Source organism: Odontomachus brunneus, unplaced genomic scaffold, assembly GCF_010583005.1.
Source record: "Odontomachus brunneus isolate Ranch 3 - 2012 unplaced genomic scaffold, Obru_v1 Obru_scaffold_013, whole genome shotgun sequence".
Taxonomy (NCBI): Eukaryota; Metazoa; Arthropoda; class Insecta; order Hymenoptera; family Formicidae; genus Odontomachus; species Odontomachus brunneus.
In genome coordinates this window covers 1391458-1409744 of record NW_022639463.1, presented here as the reverse complement: position 1 = coordinate 1409744, position 18287 = coordinate 1391458, and the positions used below count along the sequence as shown (strand labels likewise).

Genomic DNA, 18287 nt, shown 5'->3' with positions numbered 1-18287 from the left:
TGTGTGTAAATGTATATATATATATATGTATGTATATATATATATATATATATATATATATGTGTGTATATAAAAGCATAGGCGGGGAGATGAGGGGTTGGCAGGCAGTCCAAAGCATTGAAGGGGGTTGGATCGTGATGGCAGGTGGTGGGCGAGGATGAGGGGAAGGGAAGTTGCGATTCCATCTGCCAGCCTGTCATTCTGATACTACGTACAATGTCGGCAGTTGGCGGAGACGATCAATACATTGCAATCTATATAAAATGGCTGCAGTATTTGGAGCGCCGTGCATAAAACGCTTTTCCTCGTAGAGATGGAAAACGGATATCGCGTACGTACGATGTATTAAGCAAGTAGCTGTTGTAAATTGCATGCATGATAGAATTTTTTTTCACTTTATCGTTACATATCTGAAAAGTTGTAGCAGTTATCCGCCAACGCAACTTTGTCATTAGTTATAAACATGCACAAAAAAATGTAAACGTTAAAGTACACGTACATTCCATATTGGAAGTATCTAAACTAGTATCAGAATAACAAAGTATTTTTAATGCTTTCATTTAGGAATTATTTGATTGAAATACACGTATTTGTGGAAGAACTCGATAATCTTAAAAACATTTGATATAATTGCATCATAATTCGCATTATATATAAAACAAAACATAGGAGCAAAATATATACAGTACACATACATACACATTTCATTCTTCTTATTAAATTACATCACAATGTATCTTTCAGATCCAAATTGTTCGCAACACACGTAGATCATAACTTGATAAATAATTAATATATACAAAGAACGACATATATAATCTCTCTCTTAGCATCAAAATAATGCTCAACATACGACTGATTAATCGACTCTAATAAATATTAAAATAATTTACATACAGCTAGTGAAGAAAAAAAAATTCATCCATAAAATTTCGCAGCAACTAACACACTCTAAAGGATTTGTGTAATACATATATATCTATATATATATCACATAACTACAAAGGGTAGACCCGTTATTAGCGAGTATAAGTAAGAAGAATCAAAACAACATTCAAAGGCACACAAATAATTAAAATGATACAGTTCAGCAAAGATATGGTTAATATGTGAAGATAATTAATGACGATAATAATTGAAGACTCTCTGTCGCATGTGTGAAATTGTTACCGAGAACCACGATAAATTGGTGCAACAGCGTCATCTGTTGCACGCCTTCTTATACTATCTTGTAGAAAGCACCGACAGATGGCATTAACCGTATCGCCAGTCTTATTTCTTAATTCCTTGAAAGGTTAAAAAATCTGTTACTGTCGAATTTATATATAGATTGTACACTCTAAGTATGTATAGTTTTCTACACACTTATTTGTAACACAACTTACAAATATCTAATTTTTTGAAATTCTTTTATTATATACTTTTTAATAATAATTGAAAATAAATATTGATAATAATCCTGGATAAAATATATATATATATATATATATATATATATATATATATATATATATATAATATATATCTTGTATAAAATATGTAATATATGCTCGTTTTAAAAATTCATAAGATTAACGTCATAATCCGAATTATAAACAATCCAGTATATTCATAGAGGACAAGTCAAGATATAACTAATGGAGCTCGTATGCAATAAAGAAGATTATTTTGAATCAGTGTTGCTGAAATGTTATATTACCGTACATAACACTACGAGTTGTAGAATTGTTTATATGTCAACGTCAGACACCCTATATAGAAACGCACAGTGATACTTTCACAACATTTGCACTAAATCACTTGTAATATTCACCAAAAACAGCAGTATGTTTTGTCAATGTAGAAACAGCGTTCTCAAGAGAAAAGAAAGAAAAGTAGAAAAGAGCAAAGTTTTCTTCTATTGATATCGTCGACGGAAGCGCGTCCCAAATGTATCTCGAAGTTTTATGACTAGAAAAAAATCATGCTTCAATAAGTATTTTGCGGGTAATACCTGATCTCCTTAAGGAATATCTTATTTTCGCGGTTTCCCCGCGAAAACGGCCAAGATCTTCTCTCTGTGATGCGCTCCAGGTGATGTTGACCGTTCGCCGATCAGCGATGTTATGGTGCAGGAAAACGCCGAGGGGTAGTATCGCGGGGGAATGATTTATGACTTCGGGGACCAGGTAGGGCGCCATTCAGCACCAGGCTCGTTCTCTTCTTCCGCCACCTCTCCGACGCTCCCTCTCTCAGGCCGGTGACTTGCGATGTCAATGCGTTTTCAGTTGGCTTATTTGCGCAATAGGCGTAAGACGAATTTCACGAGTTTGCCGCGGGTGAGGCTGCGATTCAAGTGCAACGCGCTATCTTTTTTTGTGTTTTGTGCGGCGTACAACAGTTCGTGAAGCGATCTCGAAGACTGGACTTCCGAACTTGACTTGTGCGACGGTGGAAAAACTGCGGTAAGTCCTATTGTTTTTGCAGTCTTAAAATAGATTGTGAATTACTTCATTGAAATAATCAATTAATTATTTCACGCGACACATAGATCTCTTCTCCAATTACAACTCCGCGAATCTTTCTGTACTCCATAAAAAAAAAAAAAGAGTATCGCAATTATGAGAGTATGCAATATCTGAGGAATATCTGAACGATAGCGCAGAGCGTTGCGCTGATGTTTGCGTAGATAATACGTACCGTGACGTGAGACAAAGTGGTGATCTCCTCAGCCGAGGCGTCGAATCCGATTGGCGACGGTGCAGGGCCCCTCATCTGCGGCTCGGATTCGAGCAAAACGAAACGTCGGATATCGCGTTTCTGTAGGAAAGGCCGGCAGGAAATTAGCCCTCGGAAATCAGTCGTGGTGTGGCGCGCACGGCCCGTAATATCTGGATACACGCGTGAATTTATGTAACTTAATTTGTAACACGCGGCATGAAGCTGCTCGCGCCTGCCCCAAGAAGTCAAAAAGGTAATAAGAGAACGCTCAGGAGCCCACATAAGTGCCGCGCGCACGCACATGAGAGGAGGCTGGACTACGAAGAGGTGCACAAGCAACGAGAGGAATGATGGTCAGACCGATGGGCAACTTTTTCACTTTGCATGTAATAACTGCGAGAAGCAAGCGAGAGATGTAGAGAGAGGAAGAGAATGAACAAAAGAGAGAGAGAGAGAGAGAGAAAGAAAGGGAGGGAAGGGACAGAGAGAAAGAGAAATGGAGAAAGCGAGAGAACAAAATGCCTCCTATGCGCGGAGGAGCAGTTTAATAAAATCTCGTTGGCCTAATGACGAGAGCAGCTCCGGTAGTCGTCGGACGAGACAAGGGCGACGATGGGGAACGAGGGATGGACGGAGATGGTAGCAGACGGCGAATCCGTCGTGATGGTAGCCGGGTAGGGCAGCTCGGCAATGAGAAATAAGAGGGGTTGGGACGAGAGAGATATCGCCTGTGTCGCATACGATGCTGCCGCGTTACTGATGTCTTCGGCGATGCTTCGCAACGTGCTGTTTTTATGCACAGGCGTTCATCAGCGCTTTGATCCTCACCGCAAACACGTAATTAAAAGCTCGTAATTCGGCCGTATGATGATATGCGTGGAAGAAAGATTACGAGGGAAAGGGTAGGGCGGGCGCAAGGAAACGCGCCGTTGAAAAATCTCGAAGGACAAGCGTAGCATTGATAGTTCGATCCGAGTCGGTTAAATGCTACAAGGAGAGCATACTCGCGAATTATGTATTATTCTTATTTCCTCATCACATCCCAACGTTAAAATTGGATATTATTTGTAGTAATCTATATTTATTATCCGTATGTAAATTTGCTCAGACTACTTCCTACATCTCAAAACGATTTCTCTTACTTCTAAAGTTCCTTCTCGTAGTTACAAATTCGACAATATTTTGTCACCAAAACTGTGCTCTTCGCTTGATTTCCATGATTTTCCTTAACGATTTCGAAAAAGAAAATCTTTCACCTTGTACGTTAACCCGATACGTTATACTAAAATTGTCCGGAAAACGAAAAAGCTGAAGGGAAAAGAGGAAAAAGACAGAGTCAAGGCATGGCAGCAGTTACCCCAAACGATCATCAATCATCAAGAGCGAGACAATCGAATAGCGCAGCCAACCGTCGAACAGCTGTCTCTTCGGTGGGCTCTAACCGTACACGTTACACGTTGCTACAGCTATTTTACAAAAAAGGAAAGTAAAAGATTTTGTAGAAAGTCAATCGCGTAAATTATATTGTGATATTACATATATTATATATATATTGATATAAACAAATTTTTTTAACTATGTTTATGAAGCAAAAAGTAGTATATATAGTCATTCATAAAAAAGAGATATAAAGTGGATATATAAGCGTAATACGGTAAAAAAAAGAAAAATTCTCAAAATAACAATATTGTTGAATGAAGAATTGGGAATAATAATATAAATTTTTAACACGGCAATGTAAGAGAAAGATATGGACAATAGAGAATAGATAAATGAAAAGGCTCTCTCTCTTTCGATTTGCCTTGCAAGTTTGTATAATTTTTTTTTCAAAATATTTCATACGTTGAAGCATTTTAGCCATGCATTATATATCTCAAGCTCGATCCACCTCGCATCACATCACATCATATCAGAACGCTACCATCAGATGCCGACACCATCCTTGCATGTTTCCTATATTGCCTACTACGTTTCATAAATAACTTTCATATTGCAAAAAGTACAATTTCAATATTACAACCGATGGGCATGCCAATATTACTCCAGTGTATGATAGATAGACGAGCTATATTGTCTTTATAAAAAGCTAGTCGTTTCTTTTAGAAATATGTACTGAATATTACTTCCAAGAATATTAGTTTCCGCTCGAGACAGCGTAAATTCTGAACTGCTTCTATTTTTGGATAATACCACGGAAAATATTATTATGTTCAATTTATACATGCATTTATTTTTATTTAAATTTATAAACATTTTTTAACAACAGACACACAATGCAAGGGAGAGACAAATGTTATTTGATACTCAAATTTTGCCAAATGCATTTATACAAAATAAATTTTTTATTAAAGCTTTCAACACCAAAACTTTTACTATTTTTAATAGGACAATAGAAGTTGCAGAAATATCATTCTTGTTTAATATTGAAAAAGAATATTACCAAACATTTTTTAATTTCCTTATTTAATAATATAATAAAAATTAAATATTATTTATATATGATATATGCGCATAATGCACATATTTATCGAATGCATGCAAATATTCTTTTCATTTTTTCCTAAAATCTAAACTTTATTCCTCAAAATTTATGTTCAGTTATAAAAATGTCTCCTTTTACTTTCTATGATTTTACACCACATTTCGGGTAAGACACGGATCTCTTCGTGCTAAAAACTTAGCAACTTGAGAGCAACAAAGTCATCGAAAAGTTTTCAGTTATCATTTCTGTTCCTTTCATCTGCAACATAACATCTATTTTTACTATTTAACAGAATAAATGAGAAGATTTCTTTACCAAATAATTTATCCTTTTCGATATTTTTACTCTTCGTGGTATTTTTATTGAATTGAACAAAAAAGGAATGCATTGTTTAATATGAATTTAATCTGATCAGTCATTATGATTTTGAGATTAGATTGGTATTGGGGTTAAATTAGATTATATAGATTAAGTCTAGTTAAAGAATTTTAGGTCTAGTCAAGAGTTAAATTAAATTTAATAAATATGTGGATTTATATATTACGTTATATGTTTGTTCAAACATAATAAATTACTATAACTTTTAATAGAAGAAGTGGAAAAATATTTGGGATTTAAACAAAAATGTTATTAACTTCTAACTATTGGTGAAAAAAGTTTTGCATACATCTAAAATATTCTTCAGTAGAAGGATTATTATACACGTTTATTATACACGTTCACGAGATAGAATTGACTTGCAGCTTACAGGTTATTCACTCCTGACCCTAAATGGGTAGCATTCAGGAGGATCCAGGTACCCAAGTAACCAGAATTCAAAAGCTACCTCTCCAACCAGGTGTCTTGCTGGCATGATCTGCTAGCAGACAAGAAATAGCACTACCGTGCAAAAACCGAATAATATACTAAATAAAGTACAGTCCTGCAGTAACTCAAAAAACATACGATTCTTAACTTTATAACAATGAGTCATTTTTATAATCGTGAAAATAACATGTTTCCTTGTGAAAATCATAAAATACAACGATTTTCGAGTTCTAAACATTATTTTAAATATATAAATACTCTGAATATACTAGTCGTGTTATCCAAAATCCGCACACATACACACAAGTTATAATAATAACATTAAAAAAAATATTAAGAAAAAATTCAATATAGACTTTCGTAAAACCTTTACTAAGTACAAACAACGACTCAGATTCGTGATCGCACGATTGCGGTCACCATGCTGCGATTCTAATTGATTATTGAATTTTCATGATCATCTTTTCTTCTAAATTAATACTTGCTATATTTGACTTTTCATTTCTTGTTTTCTGTATCAAAAGGAAAAAACTACTGAATTTTAGCTTAGCATGCCAGAACATTAGCCTAACGCTAATAAGGTAGTTTACTGTGAAGGAATTTAGTTTACCGACCTATGAAACATATCATCTTAAAACCCATATATAAACGATAGATGGTACTGAAGAAAATATTTTCTTCTCGATTTTTTAAAAATTAAGACTTGTATTAAATTTGTGTCTATAAATAACATATATGTGAATAAATAAATGGGAATGAATTGTGCTAATTGGACCATGTTACTATGTGTAATTACATTGTTCATGCAAATCCAGATCTATAAATAAATCTAAAGCTCATACTTTCTCTGACCATTCAATTATTTGATTGGTTTATTTATCCATGTGAATAATCCACAAATGCAAATTAATTGGCTTTTAATAATCCTCTAATTATTTATACAAGGCAATCGATCAATACAGACATTATCTCAGGATTACAAATAGATACAGAACATGGATAGTTTGAATATTGGACCCTCATATTGAATTTCCACAGAGAGAATTAACGGTGTGCTTCACATTTACTTCTTAATATTTATGCTTTAACAGATCCATTCGTCATTGAAAATTACAAATTGTAAATTGCAATTGTATATTGTAATGATATAATTATATTTTAAATTATTATTTTATTTATACTTCGTTATTCTGTATAAATAAGACTCTTTAATGAAGGTCATATGTACTCTGAAATATGTAATTTTCTCAAATATATTTAACCTTTATGAAATAATAAAAAAATATATATATATACAATGAACAAAAAATTTAAGTAACTGTTGTTAATGTATATCGCAATTATATTAATTGTATACTAATACAGTTTACGTCAGAGAAAAACCATCGATTCAAGATTGATATCTCCCTAACACGATTATCAGCGAAGGCGTAGACGTAGCCAGTCAAAAGTAGCAAGCAGAGACGGGAGAGTTGTCACCCTTGTCTCTCTCCGAACAGCGTGAGATGTCAGCCATCTTGAATGATATATGGCGCCGGTTACGAGGTCGACTGAGCGGCGATCACTCAACGCTGAGCTCCGCGGCTTTTGGGGACATACGTCGTCGAGCCTCCCATTCTATTTCTTTCCGACTTTCTATCTATTGCAGTTTGCGCTAATTATAACAACACGGACTTTCCTCAATACAAACAATTACAGATCGCATCAGATTGTTTATTAATTTCAACCAATCTTTTATTGAAAATGCTGAAATGGCTTTGAAGTTAGGTTATGAGAGATTCCAAATTTTTGGCATATTAAGTTGCTATTATCGATGAATACGACACTATGCTATGATCGATAATCGGAAGAACTAATTTAATAAACGATTAGAATACAACAGAATTTTTTTCATAATTCCAAAGTGTCCATGCACGTGCACGTGCGCGCATATCGGTGTGTGCGTGACGAAAAACGGTCACCGTTTCCATATGACGGGTCGTCAATGACAGTGGCCCGTAATCAATAACCGCATCAAGCTTACACACATTGCTCCACACGTTCCTCTCAAATCCTGAGCTATTCTGCTTCCTCCCTTTACCGTTATAACCCCCTATCTGCGTATTTAATATGCAATACCCCATTTACCCCATTGAATACCCCACTGAATCCACTCGAGGGAGCTTTGCGACCCACATTTCACCCCATCCTACTTATCAACTTTTGCATAAGATTCCTAATCCTGAAAGCTAAAGTATATAAGACACCTATGTGTGGCCGGTTTGGATTATACAAATTCAACGTGTCCTCTTCTTTCGATAACTCGAGATGCGGAACAAGTGCAGAGACGCACGAGTAAACTCCGTTCGTCGAAACGATGATACCGTAAAGTTAATCCAATGACAATCCTTACAGCGGAGCCGCAGTGAACACCCGTCGTTGTGAGCAGGTAATGGGGAAAAAGGGTAGTGAACTGAATTATACAAGCCATTGCAATTAATTAGCCTTAATACAAATTATGCGAAGAATCGCAATTATAAACGACCGTTCGTCGACGCTTCAAGAGGTCGGAGGGAAAGGAGAAGTCCCGAAGAAAAGAGAGCGAGAGAAAGAGAGCAGGTCATGGGAAATGTTGGAAGCAGTTTGCTGGCAACGCGGGGAAAGGAGTGAGGCTGCGAGAAGGGGGCAAGGGGATGAAGGCGGGAGAGCGGACGAAGGATGAGTCCGGTTGCCGTTGGCGCGGAAGAAAAGAGAGTCACGAGATGCTGGATAGGTTTGTGGGACCCGCAGGAGAGTCGCGGGGCCGAGATGCGGTGGAAGCTGGGACGAGGAACCGGTGGACAAAGCGAGGATGGTGGGAAGAAGAACGACGGGGGTGCAATTGGGGTGGTGGTTTGCGCCGGAACGGAAAAGGGAGGTCGGGTGGGTGGCTGGAACACCGGAGGATCGAAAGAGAGGAGGGCTCGAGGCCGAAGGGAGAGAGGCAGGGAGAGGTGGCACGCGGATCCTCCCGAAGCGCCGCGCAATCCCGGGGGCCGCTTTAAATGAGTCAGCGTTTTTATGCCCGGCGATGTTGTCAAAGTGCAAACAGCGCCCGATAATATATCATCCGTTCCGCAAGCAACTCTCCGCGCTACCCTTGTACCTGGCAACGCGCTTGAAGGAAGGCATGCTGTAGGCATTACGATGGACGCCATCCGTTGACCACGTGTCTCCAAACGGATACGGATGTCTGTGTAACTTGTATGTAACGTAAAATATTCGTATATATAAAATATTACATAAGTCGGCTGTCCAAAGTGACGGACTACTAATTTTGTATTAAGCAAATTTTTATTGGAAGATCGGTAACTTCTTGCAGAAACCGCAGACGCGGAACAGATAAGGGGATAAGAACGTCATGAAAGTACCATGACAGAATAAGCAAGAAGATGAAGTTTAAAATATAAACTTCAGGAGGAAAAGGGTAGAGGATCCACCGAACGCTTTAAAATATTCTGATAACATAATAATGTTATCGATACATTGTACAAAAAATATTTTTTGGTCTATGAAATCTCAAGTGAACTACACTCAAAAACTAAGCTCATCTTATCTTCACTTTGAATAAGCCCGAGAATAAGCAAATTTTATGGTCATCTTGTAAATCTTAAACAGAGCCGCTAGAAAATAAGAGCAAGAGGAAAATGTAATTAAAAGGAAGTCAAAACTCTCTCTCCCTCTCTCTCCCCTTTCCTCTCTCTTCGATATGAACAACAATACAAGCGCATAGTCGGGTAAGAGAAGATATAGCTAAGAGGATGATGAAAGGGAAGATCCACGATGGCAAGGGTGGCTATGACGGGAGACGTCAACTAAGCTGACAAGGTTGCTTTTCCCGTTAAGGTACGGCGTGGGCGGAGGCATTCAACCCCGAAAGTCAAAATAACTTCCTAAACTTTAACCTCCAGAGTATAAAAGTGCTATGCCTTTTCTATCTGCTCGTGCGAATCTCGGCATCCTGCTTGAAGTTGACAGCTCTTCGTGGTTTCGCCGAGGTAGCGCCGATAAAAACACGTCATATCCGCGAGTAGTTCTTGCGCGAGACCAAGTTCCGATCTTCAGTAAAAACGATCCTCAACTCATCCTGCCGAATACCGTCGTTTCCTTCGGCCTTAAGTGATGCGTTAACATGATCGGGTCAATTCGAATAAATCTAACATTTGTAAACCTATCAAAGCACTTGAAAATAGTTAGTTATGAAATACAAATATCTTGTGATCTAATGAGAAAAGACAATAATATATATTATAAAACAGTTTCAATTATGAATATACGTTGCTATTCTCTTCGATGTAAGTTACACTCGCATATAACAGTATTTTATTTTTGTACCGCCCGCGCCCGGTTAGATTAAGTTAGATTAGGTTAGTTTATACTGACGCGACTGCTCGCTGAGTGACGCTAGTAGTAACGCTGACGCATAGCAGAAGTTTCGTACTTTGTGCCAGGTATTATATGTGCCTGTTACTAAAGAGTAACTTGTTCGCTTTTCAATCATATATATTCGTAAGCTTGAGAATTATATAAGACTCAAATTGAGTGTTAACGTATATGACGGCTGGTGTGTGATATATATTATCTCTTCCATTAAATATGTACATTTCCGTCAAACTGAAAATTCACGAAAGTGCTATGTGTGTTCATTCACCTGATATATTTCTAAAAACTTTATCTAATCTCTGGTAACAACAGTTTCCTATATTAATTCTCACTTTTCCTTTAACATATATCTTATATGTTACTACAGAAAAGAAGAAACAGGTTTCTCCAAACCTGTTTGGATAATCTTATCAGTTTTGACTAATGATATTTTAATGGGCTTAATCAATTCACCAGTAGAATTACAACAGCAACTTCTAATTCTATATTTTACAATTTCTAACTGCGTATTTTTGTCGCCTGACAATAATTAAAAAATTAATAATTTTGTGCATATTAGCAGAATAAAGCAAGTGATACTTATATGTATATAATTGATATCAGTTTTAAATAAAAGTTGTAAAACTAGAACACGAATATTTTTTAAGCCTTTTAACAACACACTATCTTTTATTTTCCATATTGGCACTCTGCCAGCTGAGTCAGTTGCCAATCAACTTAAACAAAATTTTGTGTCATTTACCTTTACTCGATTATTAAAGTGTGTGTATGTGTGTGTGATGCGCGCGCGCGCATCATGTACACAAATATATTATATAATTTAATGCGTAGTCTTTGAGTATTGCGCATGACGCATGCAACATGGACAAGTGAGCGAAAATAGGACATCTCCGTTCCCGTCGTGCACCCTCACTCAGATTGCTTCTAAAGAAAGACATAATGTGGCCTCTTCAAGGATATACCAACCTGCGACGCTATTCGTCGTGTAACATATGCTTTTATCTAAATTAAACAGTGTCGGCGCGATTTTCATTTCCTGCCCTGAAGCCGCTGATGTTATCCGCAGGATAGCGCGTCGCGAGAGCGTTGCTAAGGGTCGGGAAAGGTTTACCCTCCTACTTCAACCAACCCTCCCTTTACTTCCCCCCTACCCGTCCTTCTTCCTGTCCTCCATCGCCTTACTCACCCGTCTCTGTATACCTATGCACGTTGTCTACTATCTCCCCATATTCCAACCAAGCCCTTCATACCCGCCTCTCCTTCTTCCTGATGTCAGCTCACTCGTTCTTGCGGTTAAAATATTTTCCTTCGTTCACCATCTCTGTTACTCTCTACAGCAATATACGGCCCGATATCTCAAAGATTATAAGCATACAAAGTATGCTGTAATTATTTATTGTTACGTGCAACATGAAGATCATACAAAAAGTCATACGAGCGTCATGTCGCTATATTTTGGAATTAAATATAAATGATATTAAAGTCAGATATTTAATTACTAATTATGTATATAACTGTCATGTATATGTGTATGTGTTTGCACGCTCATATGCGTACGTGTATGTGTAGTAAGTTAGTAATATCGAGTTTGTGCAAAATTAAACGTAATCAACGAATATACTTATCATTTAAATGTCCTTTACTTGTGCAACAAAAATAACAATATTTTTAATATATGATATTCTTCTATTACCCAAGAGTCTTGTATTACACAAGAGATTCAAATAAAAGCTTTTATCATATAATTAATGACATATGCTTTCGTAAAATGAATATCTTATGAGTTTTCAATTAAAATATTCGTGAACTGTAGCAAAACACGAATATAGTGACATAACGAAGCAGCGATAATTCTCAGTGATAACGAAAGCGAAAAAGGTGTGGACGAGTGATAACGTTCAAAAAGTTGATTGCAAGAAAAGAATTAACGGAAGAAGCAACGAGAGGATTCCCTCTCTCTTTCTCTCTCTTCTCTCCTGTCCTCCTTCTACGGTGTTACTCACCCTCCTATTACCCGTTGGCCTTCTTTTTCTATCGCAACGATCTTTGTCTACGGAACAAGCAGGCGTAGAAAAAGAGGACGCTCAGACGACGAGGAAGCTTCGGCGAGGGGTGAATGTGGCCGAGAGTCGGAGGGTGTTCGCCCTTAGGGTGGGCGAGGAAGGTTGGAAAACCGGTGGCGCGGATCTGCAGACAGCTCTCTGGCGCGGATGGAGAATGGCTGATTCCGTGAGGAGAGAAAAGACGGAGAAGAAAGGAAGAAAAAGGAGAGAGAGAGAGAGAGAGAGAGAGAGAGAGAGAGAGAGAGAGAGAGAGAGAGCGCAGGAAAGAGACGCGAAATGGGCAAAAAGAGAATATAGAATCTCGCGATGGTGAAAGAGGAGGAGGAATATCGGAGGAGTCTAGGGATAGACGGACAGGATGACGCTGATCAATCTCTCGGTTTCGTATCTTGAAGTCCGGACCCTGAACCGATTCGCGTTTTTCTTTCTTCCCTCCATCGCTATTTCATAATATAACTTCGTAGGAAGTGTCCTTCTATGAAATCGAAAATTTACCGTGCGTTGATATACAAGGTGTCTGATCATTCTCCCAACATCGCACGCGAGCAGGTAGAGTGGACTAAACTGGAAAGGAAAGTTCTCTACCGTTTGGCGATTCTCGCAATATTGAACTACGCGGTCTAACGTTATATGCCTATGTTCGCCCTTGCGTCGAATGAGTATTGATTGTCAAGTGTCTTATGCAGAGCAAACCAAAAGACAACTCGACACTCGAATTAAAAGACATGAGTATCATATCACACGTAATACTATTCTATCTTTGGTCGTTATTAAGCGACACACTTGAAATGAATCATGAATTTGATTGCGAGAACGTTGAAATCCTGAACAGCGAATATTCTACTCTCTATTGTCTTGAAGATAATCTTGAAGATAATATTTTCCTATCTTTAGTTCCTACTTCCTATCTTTAGTTTTTCGCTAATATGGCTATTCATCCCTATCTAGTTCTCACACACATTCTAACTCTCTTACTCATCTTACTTTTCCGTCGCGCTATTTTATAAAAGCCATTAATATAAGAGGAGAGGAGAGGGGACATTTCCTAATTGTCTATAAGAATATAATAGCGAATAACATTATCATGAAGAATTGATTTCTAAAGTCATGTATATAGAAAATCAAAATAACTTTCAGCACGCACAACATTTCGCACATACTGAGATGTCAAATAATATTTACTTTCCGCTGTTGAACCTTATGTAAGAAGTATTTGTTTTCATTTCATATTCCCGTTCTTCTCTATCAATTTCATTCCTTTTTCCTTATACTCATAATACACTTTCTATATACCATCGACGCGCTCTTCTACAACTTTATCTTTGTTCGTTTCACAATTTAACATATTCTCCAAATAATTGTTTTCGATTTTAAGCTACTTCCGGATGTGCAAAATATTTTCATCGTTGATGAGCTATTTTATTATTATAACTTATTATGTATACAATTAAATTTCTAATTTAAAAAAATTTCACCATAGTCTACGCGAACGACGATGTATTATAATAACAATCTTTTTTTGGATATTCTGGAGGTCTATCAATCCCGGGAGGATATCTATCGAATACGATTGCCTTCATATCATCACTTGCACGTCCAGCAACAATATTCGATTTTTCTGTTTTGAATTATATACGTTATATTGTTATTATATACGTTATACGTTATTATATACGTTATATTGTAACATTATAACTTTTATTATAATTACATATGTTATGACTTTGTCTTTTATATCCGGTTCTTATTTGTAGAGTTTTTTTAGTTTTATTAGTTCTACTTATCTTCAGTTTTCCGCTGCTATGGCTATTCATCACTATCTAGTTTTCACACACATTCTAATTCTCTGACTCATCTTGCTCATCCGTCGCGCGAATGTCTTAGAAAAGATGTCATTAATATAAGAGGATAAGAGAGAGAGAACATTTATCAATATATTTTATGTATTTTTATGTATTTATGTATTATGTATTTATGTATTTTTATGTATTTATGTGTACGTATATATATGTATGTTATCTCATTATAATAATTTTATTATGTATGTATACAGAGTGTCCCGCGACTACCGCATTATCTCTTAAGGACGGATTCCTGAGGTAATTTGAAGAAAAAAATCCTAATGCAAAAATATCGAGGCTATAATACTTTTCAAATTATAACGATTAAAGTTGACTAATTATATCGACTAATGTACGCGCGCTCAGATACGGTACAACACACAGTGGTATACAGGTGCATGCACATAAGTGAGAATTTGCATAAGATATGAAGTTAGTTGTAAATCTCTGAAAGAAACGTCAAATGTGTGACAGCTTATTGATTCTCATAAATGTATTGTATGATATTTTATTGATAACAAAATTTTGACGAAATTGTTATTATTTGCGATATGTTTATTTAATTGATAGAAAAGGCAGATTATTATTACGCACGTTGTTGTATGTATGGAACTTCCGTATCAATATTTGGAAAAGGGACGACATGTGCATGCACCTGTATACCATTGTGTGTTGTACCGTACCTGAGCACGCGTGCATTAGCCGATATAATTGGTCAAATTTAATCGTTTATAATTTGAAAAGTATCATAGCCTCGCCATTTTTGCATTAAAATTTTTTTATTCAAATTACCTCAGGAATCCGGCTTTAAAAGATAATACGATAGTGGCGGGACATATATACTATCTTATAATAATTATCATAAAAATATAATAATCATAAAAATAAATTTTCTCATTGAATATTCTTTGTGTTTCAAAAGAACATTTCAAACGGTCTGAGATGAGAGCGACCGATTCGTATTGCTAGATGCAGATAAGTGTTCTCGCGTTGTGGTGGCTCTTATTTGTAATTTCGGCTAAAAATGACCACAAAAAATAGTCAAAACGTCCGGACATTTAAAAATTAACTAATTCATACTTGCCTGTAAAATTTATCGTAAATATATGCAAATTAGACCCGCAATTTAGTTTATGTCCGTTGTGTGTTATATTTTTATTTTAATCAAAGAAGCCTTGTAAGTTGATTAATTATAATTCCTTCTTTTTGTCCTTCTTTATTGTTATATCTTAAAGATAATATTTTTTTTTATAACTTCCTGCTTTCAGTTTTCCGCTGCTTTCAGGTTTTCCATCACTACTTCCACTAGTTTCCACATTCTAAAACATTCTAATTCTCTTACTCATCTTATTCATCTTCTCCGTCACACTAATATTGTAGAAAAGTCATTTATATAAGACCAGAAGAGAGGGGATATTTCCAAAATGCCTGATATAGAAGCCAAACGTCGAAAACTTTTGTCAGTCGATGCTCGTCATCCATCGGACATGCATCAAGTGGAGTCTCAACAAAGATAATTTTGTTAATATCAACTGCACATATAATATAAGACATATATTTATATATTATATATATATATCATCATCAGAAAAATTAGAACGTTCTGTGTAACGTTGGATGTGAGAAGAAGTTTACGATTTTTACGAAGTAAAATAAGTGTTGGTTACCTGCTGTTACGGATTCGTCATAACTAGCTGATTGTAACAACTGTCAAGACAACAAGATGTACGCTGAAGATCAAAATAATTTTATATTAAACAATAACGTAAATAATGGTTGGATTGATTGTACATCAAACTCTACTTCGTCATTCGGACATGGATCAATGATAACTCAGCAACTAGTGTCACAAGATGCGCAGCATATGCAAGCAGTGCTTGGACAACCATCCACATCTACCCCGGAAACGACTATTTTGAATCAAGGTACTTATCATATGTAATATCACGATCACGATTCGACATTAGCATAAATTTTAGTGAAGGAGTTGATTGAGTCTTTAAGGGGACGCTAAAGCTGAAAACTTTACCGACAGAACACTGACATTTTTCTGCAAAGTTTACGTTGCATTAGTTACACAGAATTACAAATGTTTTTACGCAATGAAAGTACATGCAAAAATAAATAGGAGCATTGCTCGATATGTGTCGAAAACGAACAAAAAATTTTTAATGTAAAGTCTCAAGCTGTCAGTTAGCGTAATATTTGTCTAATCCAAAAATTCCGCAGCTTGTTTATACCGAAAGTGTGGATGCTCCAAACAGAAAAATTTTGAAGAACATTGCTCTACCTTCGCATCTGCATTTAGAAGCTTAAACATATCGAAAAAGTTTGCAGAAAGATTTCTACACATATATGATTAGGTTTTCCGTTGAATATGAGTCGAAATTTTGACCCTATGTTGAACTCCACACCGCAGTATGAGCCAAGATAGCAACGTAGGTTTAATTCTATAATGATATAATTTACTCCTACCTTGACCCTGATGATGTTTGAAATTTCCATTTTCGCTTTCTTTAGCGTCAAAGTAGATTGTCTAATAGTAGGATCTTAGGAAGTAAAGTAAGCTCAGTTATGAACCTCTATTGAAGCTTTAGCTCCTACATAGAATATATATATTTTATAGAATTCAAGATTCAACATAGGTAAAATTGCGACTCGGAAATGAGTGTCAATATCGTCAAAATAGGTTTTACCTAAGTTATAGATTATCTAAGTAGGCTCAAACTATTTTTAAGAGCGTCAAAGTAGCGTTAAAATTTTGACATGGTAGAGTTAAAGGTTCAAAAGAGAAGTTAATGAATATCAATATCGTTAAAGTAGGTTTTACTTAGGTTATAAACCTCTAAGTAGGCACGAACTATCTTTCAGAACGTTAAAGTAGCATCAAAATTTCGACTTGGATATGGTAAAGCAAAGAAACACACATGTAAATTCTGTATATACAAGAAATACGAAAAGGATAGCGTGATTATGTTAGTGACAATCGTCTCCGCCATACTCTGACAATGTCTTATCGACATTGTTCGAGTTCGTCATCGACTCCAGCATCCCCGTCATACTCAATTGAATTTGACGAACCGGCTTATCTCGTGTGGCCAATTTAATTTCGCACAAATTATAAGATAGCATTTTTTTTCTTTGTATTTGCCAGTACTTATTTTAAAAACTAATTTGTACACGTACGTAAAACTGTACTGAAGTGATCGAATATTTCCAATTCATTTAATAACAGAATATTATTGTGATTGAAGAGTTGCGGATTATTACTTTGTCCCGTATCGATAGACATTTCCAATTTCATTTCTTGAACTCTCTAGTATGTGACTGAAGGGGAAGAAAAATCATTTTCGTAATAAAAATATTATCTGACGGATATAAATTTTTATAACGCTTAAAGTTAATAAATGTAGTTTAAACATAGGCACCGTTATTTTCTTATCGATCGTCTAATGAAACGATGAAAAGTTTGAAACGTGTGAAACAAAATGCAATGACAACGATAGGGAAGGTGTTGTCGAGGGTCGCGCAGCGGGAAACCCATCAGCTCACAAGAATACCGCGATATACCTGCTGAACGCTACACAAAAGCCCAATCATCTATGCCGTGTTATTGGATTAAATGGACCTATCGCTGGATTTATGAATGAAAATTATTCATTGGTGATTAAAATCGGATAAAAGTAAGCGCGAAAAAATTTGGCTTACCGAACTTGTATACACAAAACATCGGCGTTTAATAATTGGCAGAGATAGTTTTAACCCAATAATACTAACTTGATTAACACGGTTTTGTCTTTTCGAAATGGTTTGCATAGAAAATAAAATTAGCAAAACTCTAAATTCATTTTAAGACTTTCGAAAGAGTTAATTATATGCTGAATATTTTACATAACATATTTGAGTATGAAAAAAATATTTTTTAAATTCTCCTTAAACACACACACTAAGAGGAAAATACTTGATATTTGTAACTATAATCATGTAGAGAAA

The 18287-nt window shown here is 36.1% G+C and overlaps 1 protein-coding gene and 2 long non-coding RNA genes across 3 annotated transcripts in view; 2 read left to right on the top strand and 1 right to left on the bottom strand.

Annotated features, from left to right (window-relative positions):
- Nucleotides 1–2090, bottom strand: part of LOC116840913 — a 4987-nt gene extending 2897 nt beyond the window's left edge. Inside the window, exon 1 of the long non-coding RNA XR_004377440.1 lies at nt 1994–2090. This is a non-coding gene — a long non-coding RNA (uncharacterized LOC116840913). The remainder of the gene's footprint in view (nt 1–1993) is intronic.
- A 195-nt stretch (nt 2091–2285) lies between these two features.
- LOC116840912 overlaps nt 2286–18287 on the top strand; it is a 30201-nt gene continuing 14199 nt past the window's right edge. The window contains exon 1 of the long non-coding RNA XR_004377439.1: nt 2286–2444. This is a non-coding gene — a long non-coding RNA (uncharacterized LOC116840912). The remainder of the gene's footprint in view (nt 2445–18287) is intronic.
- The window catches only part of LOC116840907 (homeobox protein Hox-B2a-like), a 4340-nt gene continuing 1693 nt past the window's right edge, over nt 15641–18287 (top strand). The window contains exon 1 of the mRNA XM_032808242.1: nt 15641–16219. Coding sequence (XP_032664133.1) covers nt 16018–16219 — 202 coding nt within the window. The 5' untranslated portion in view covers nt 15641–16017. The remainder of the gene's footprint in view (nt 16220–18287) is intronic.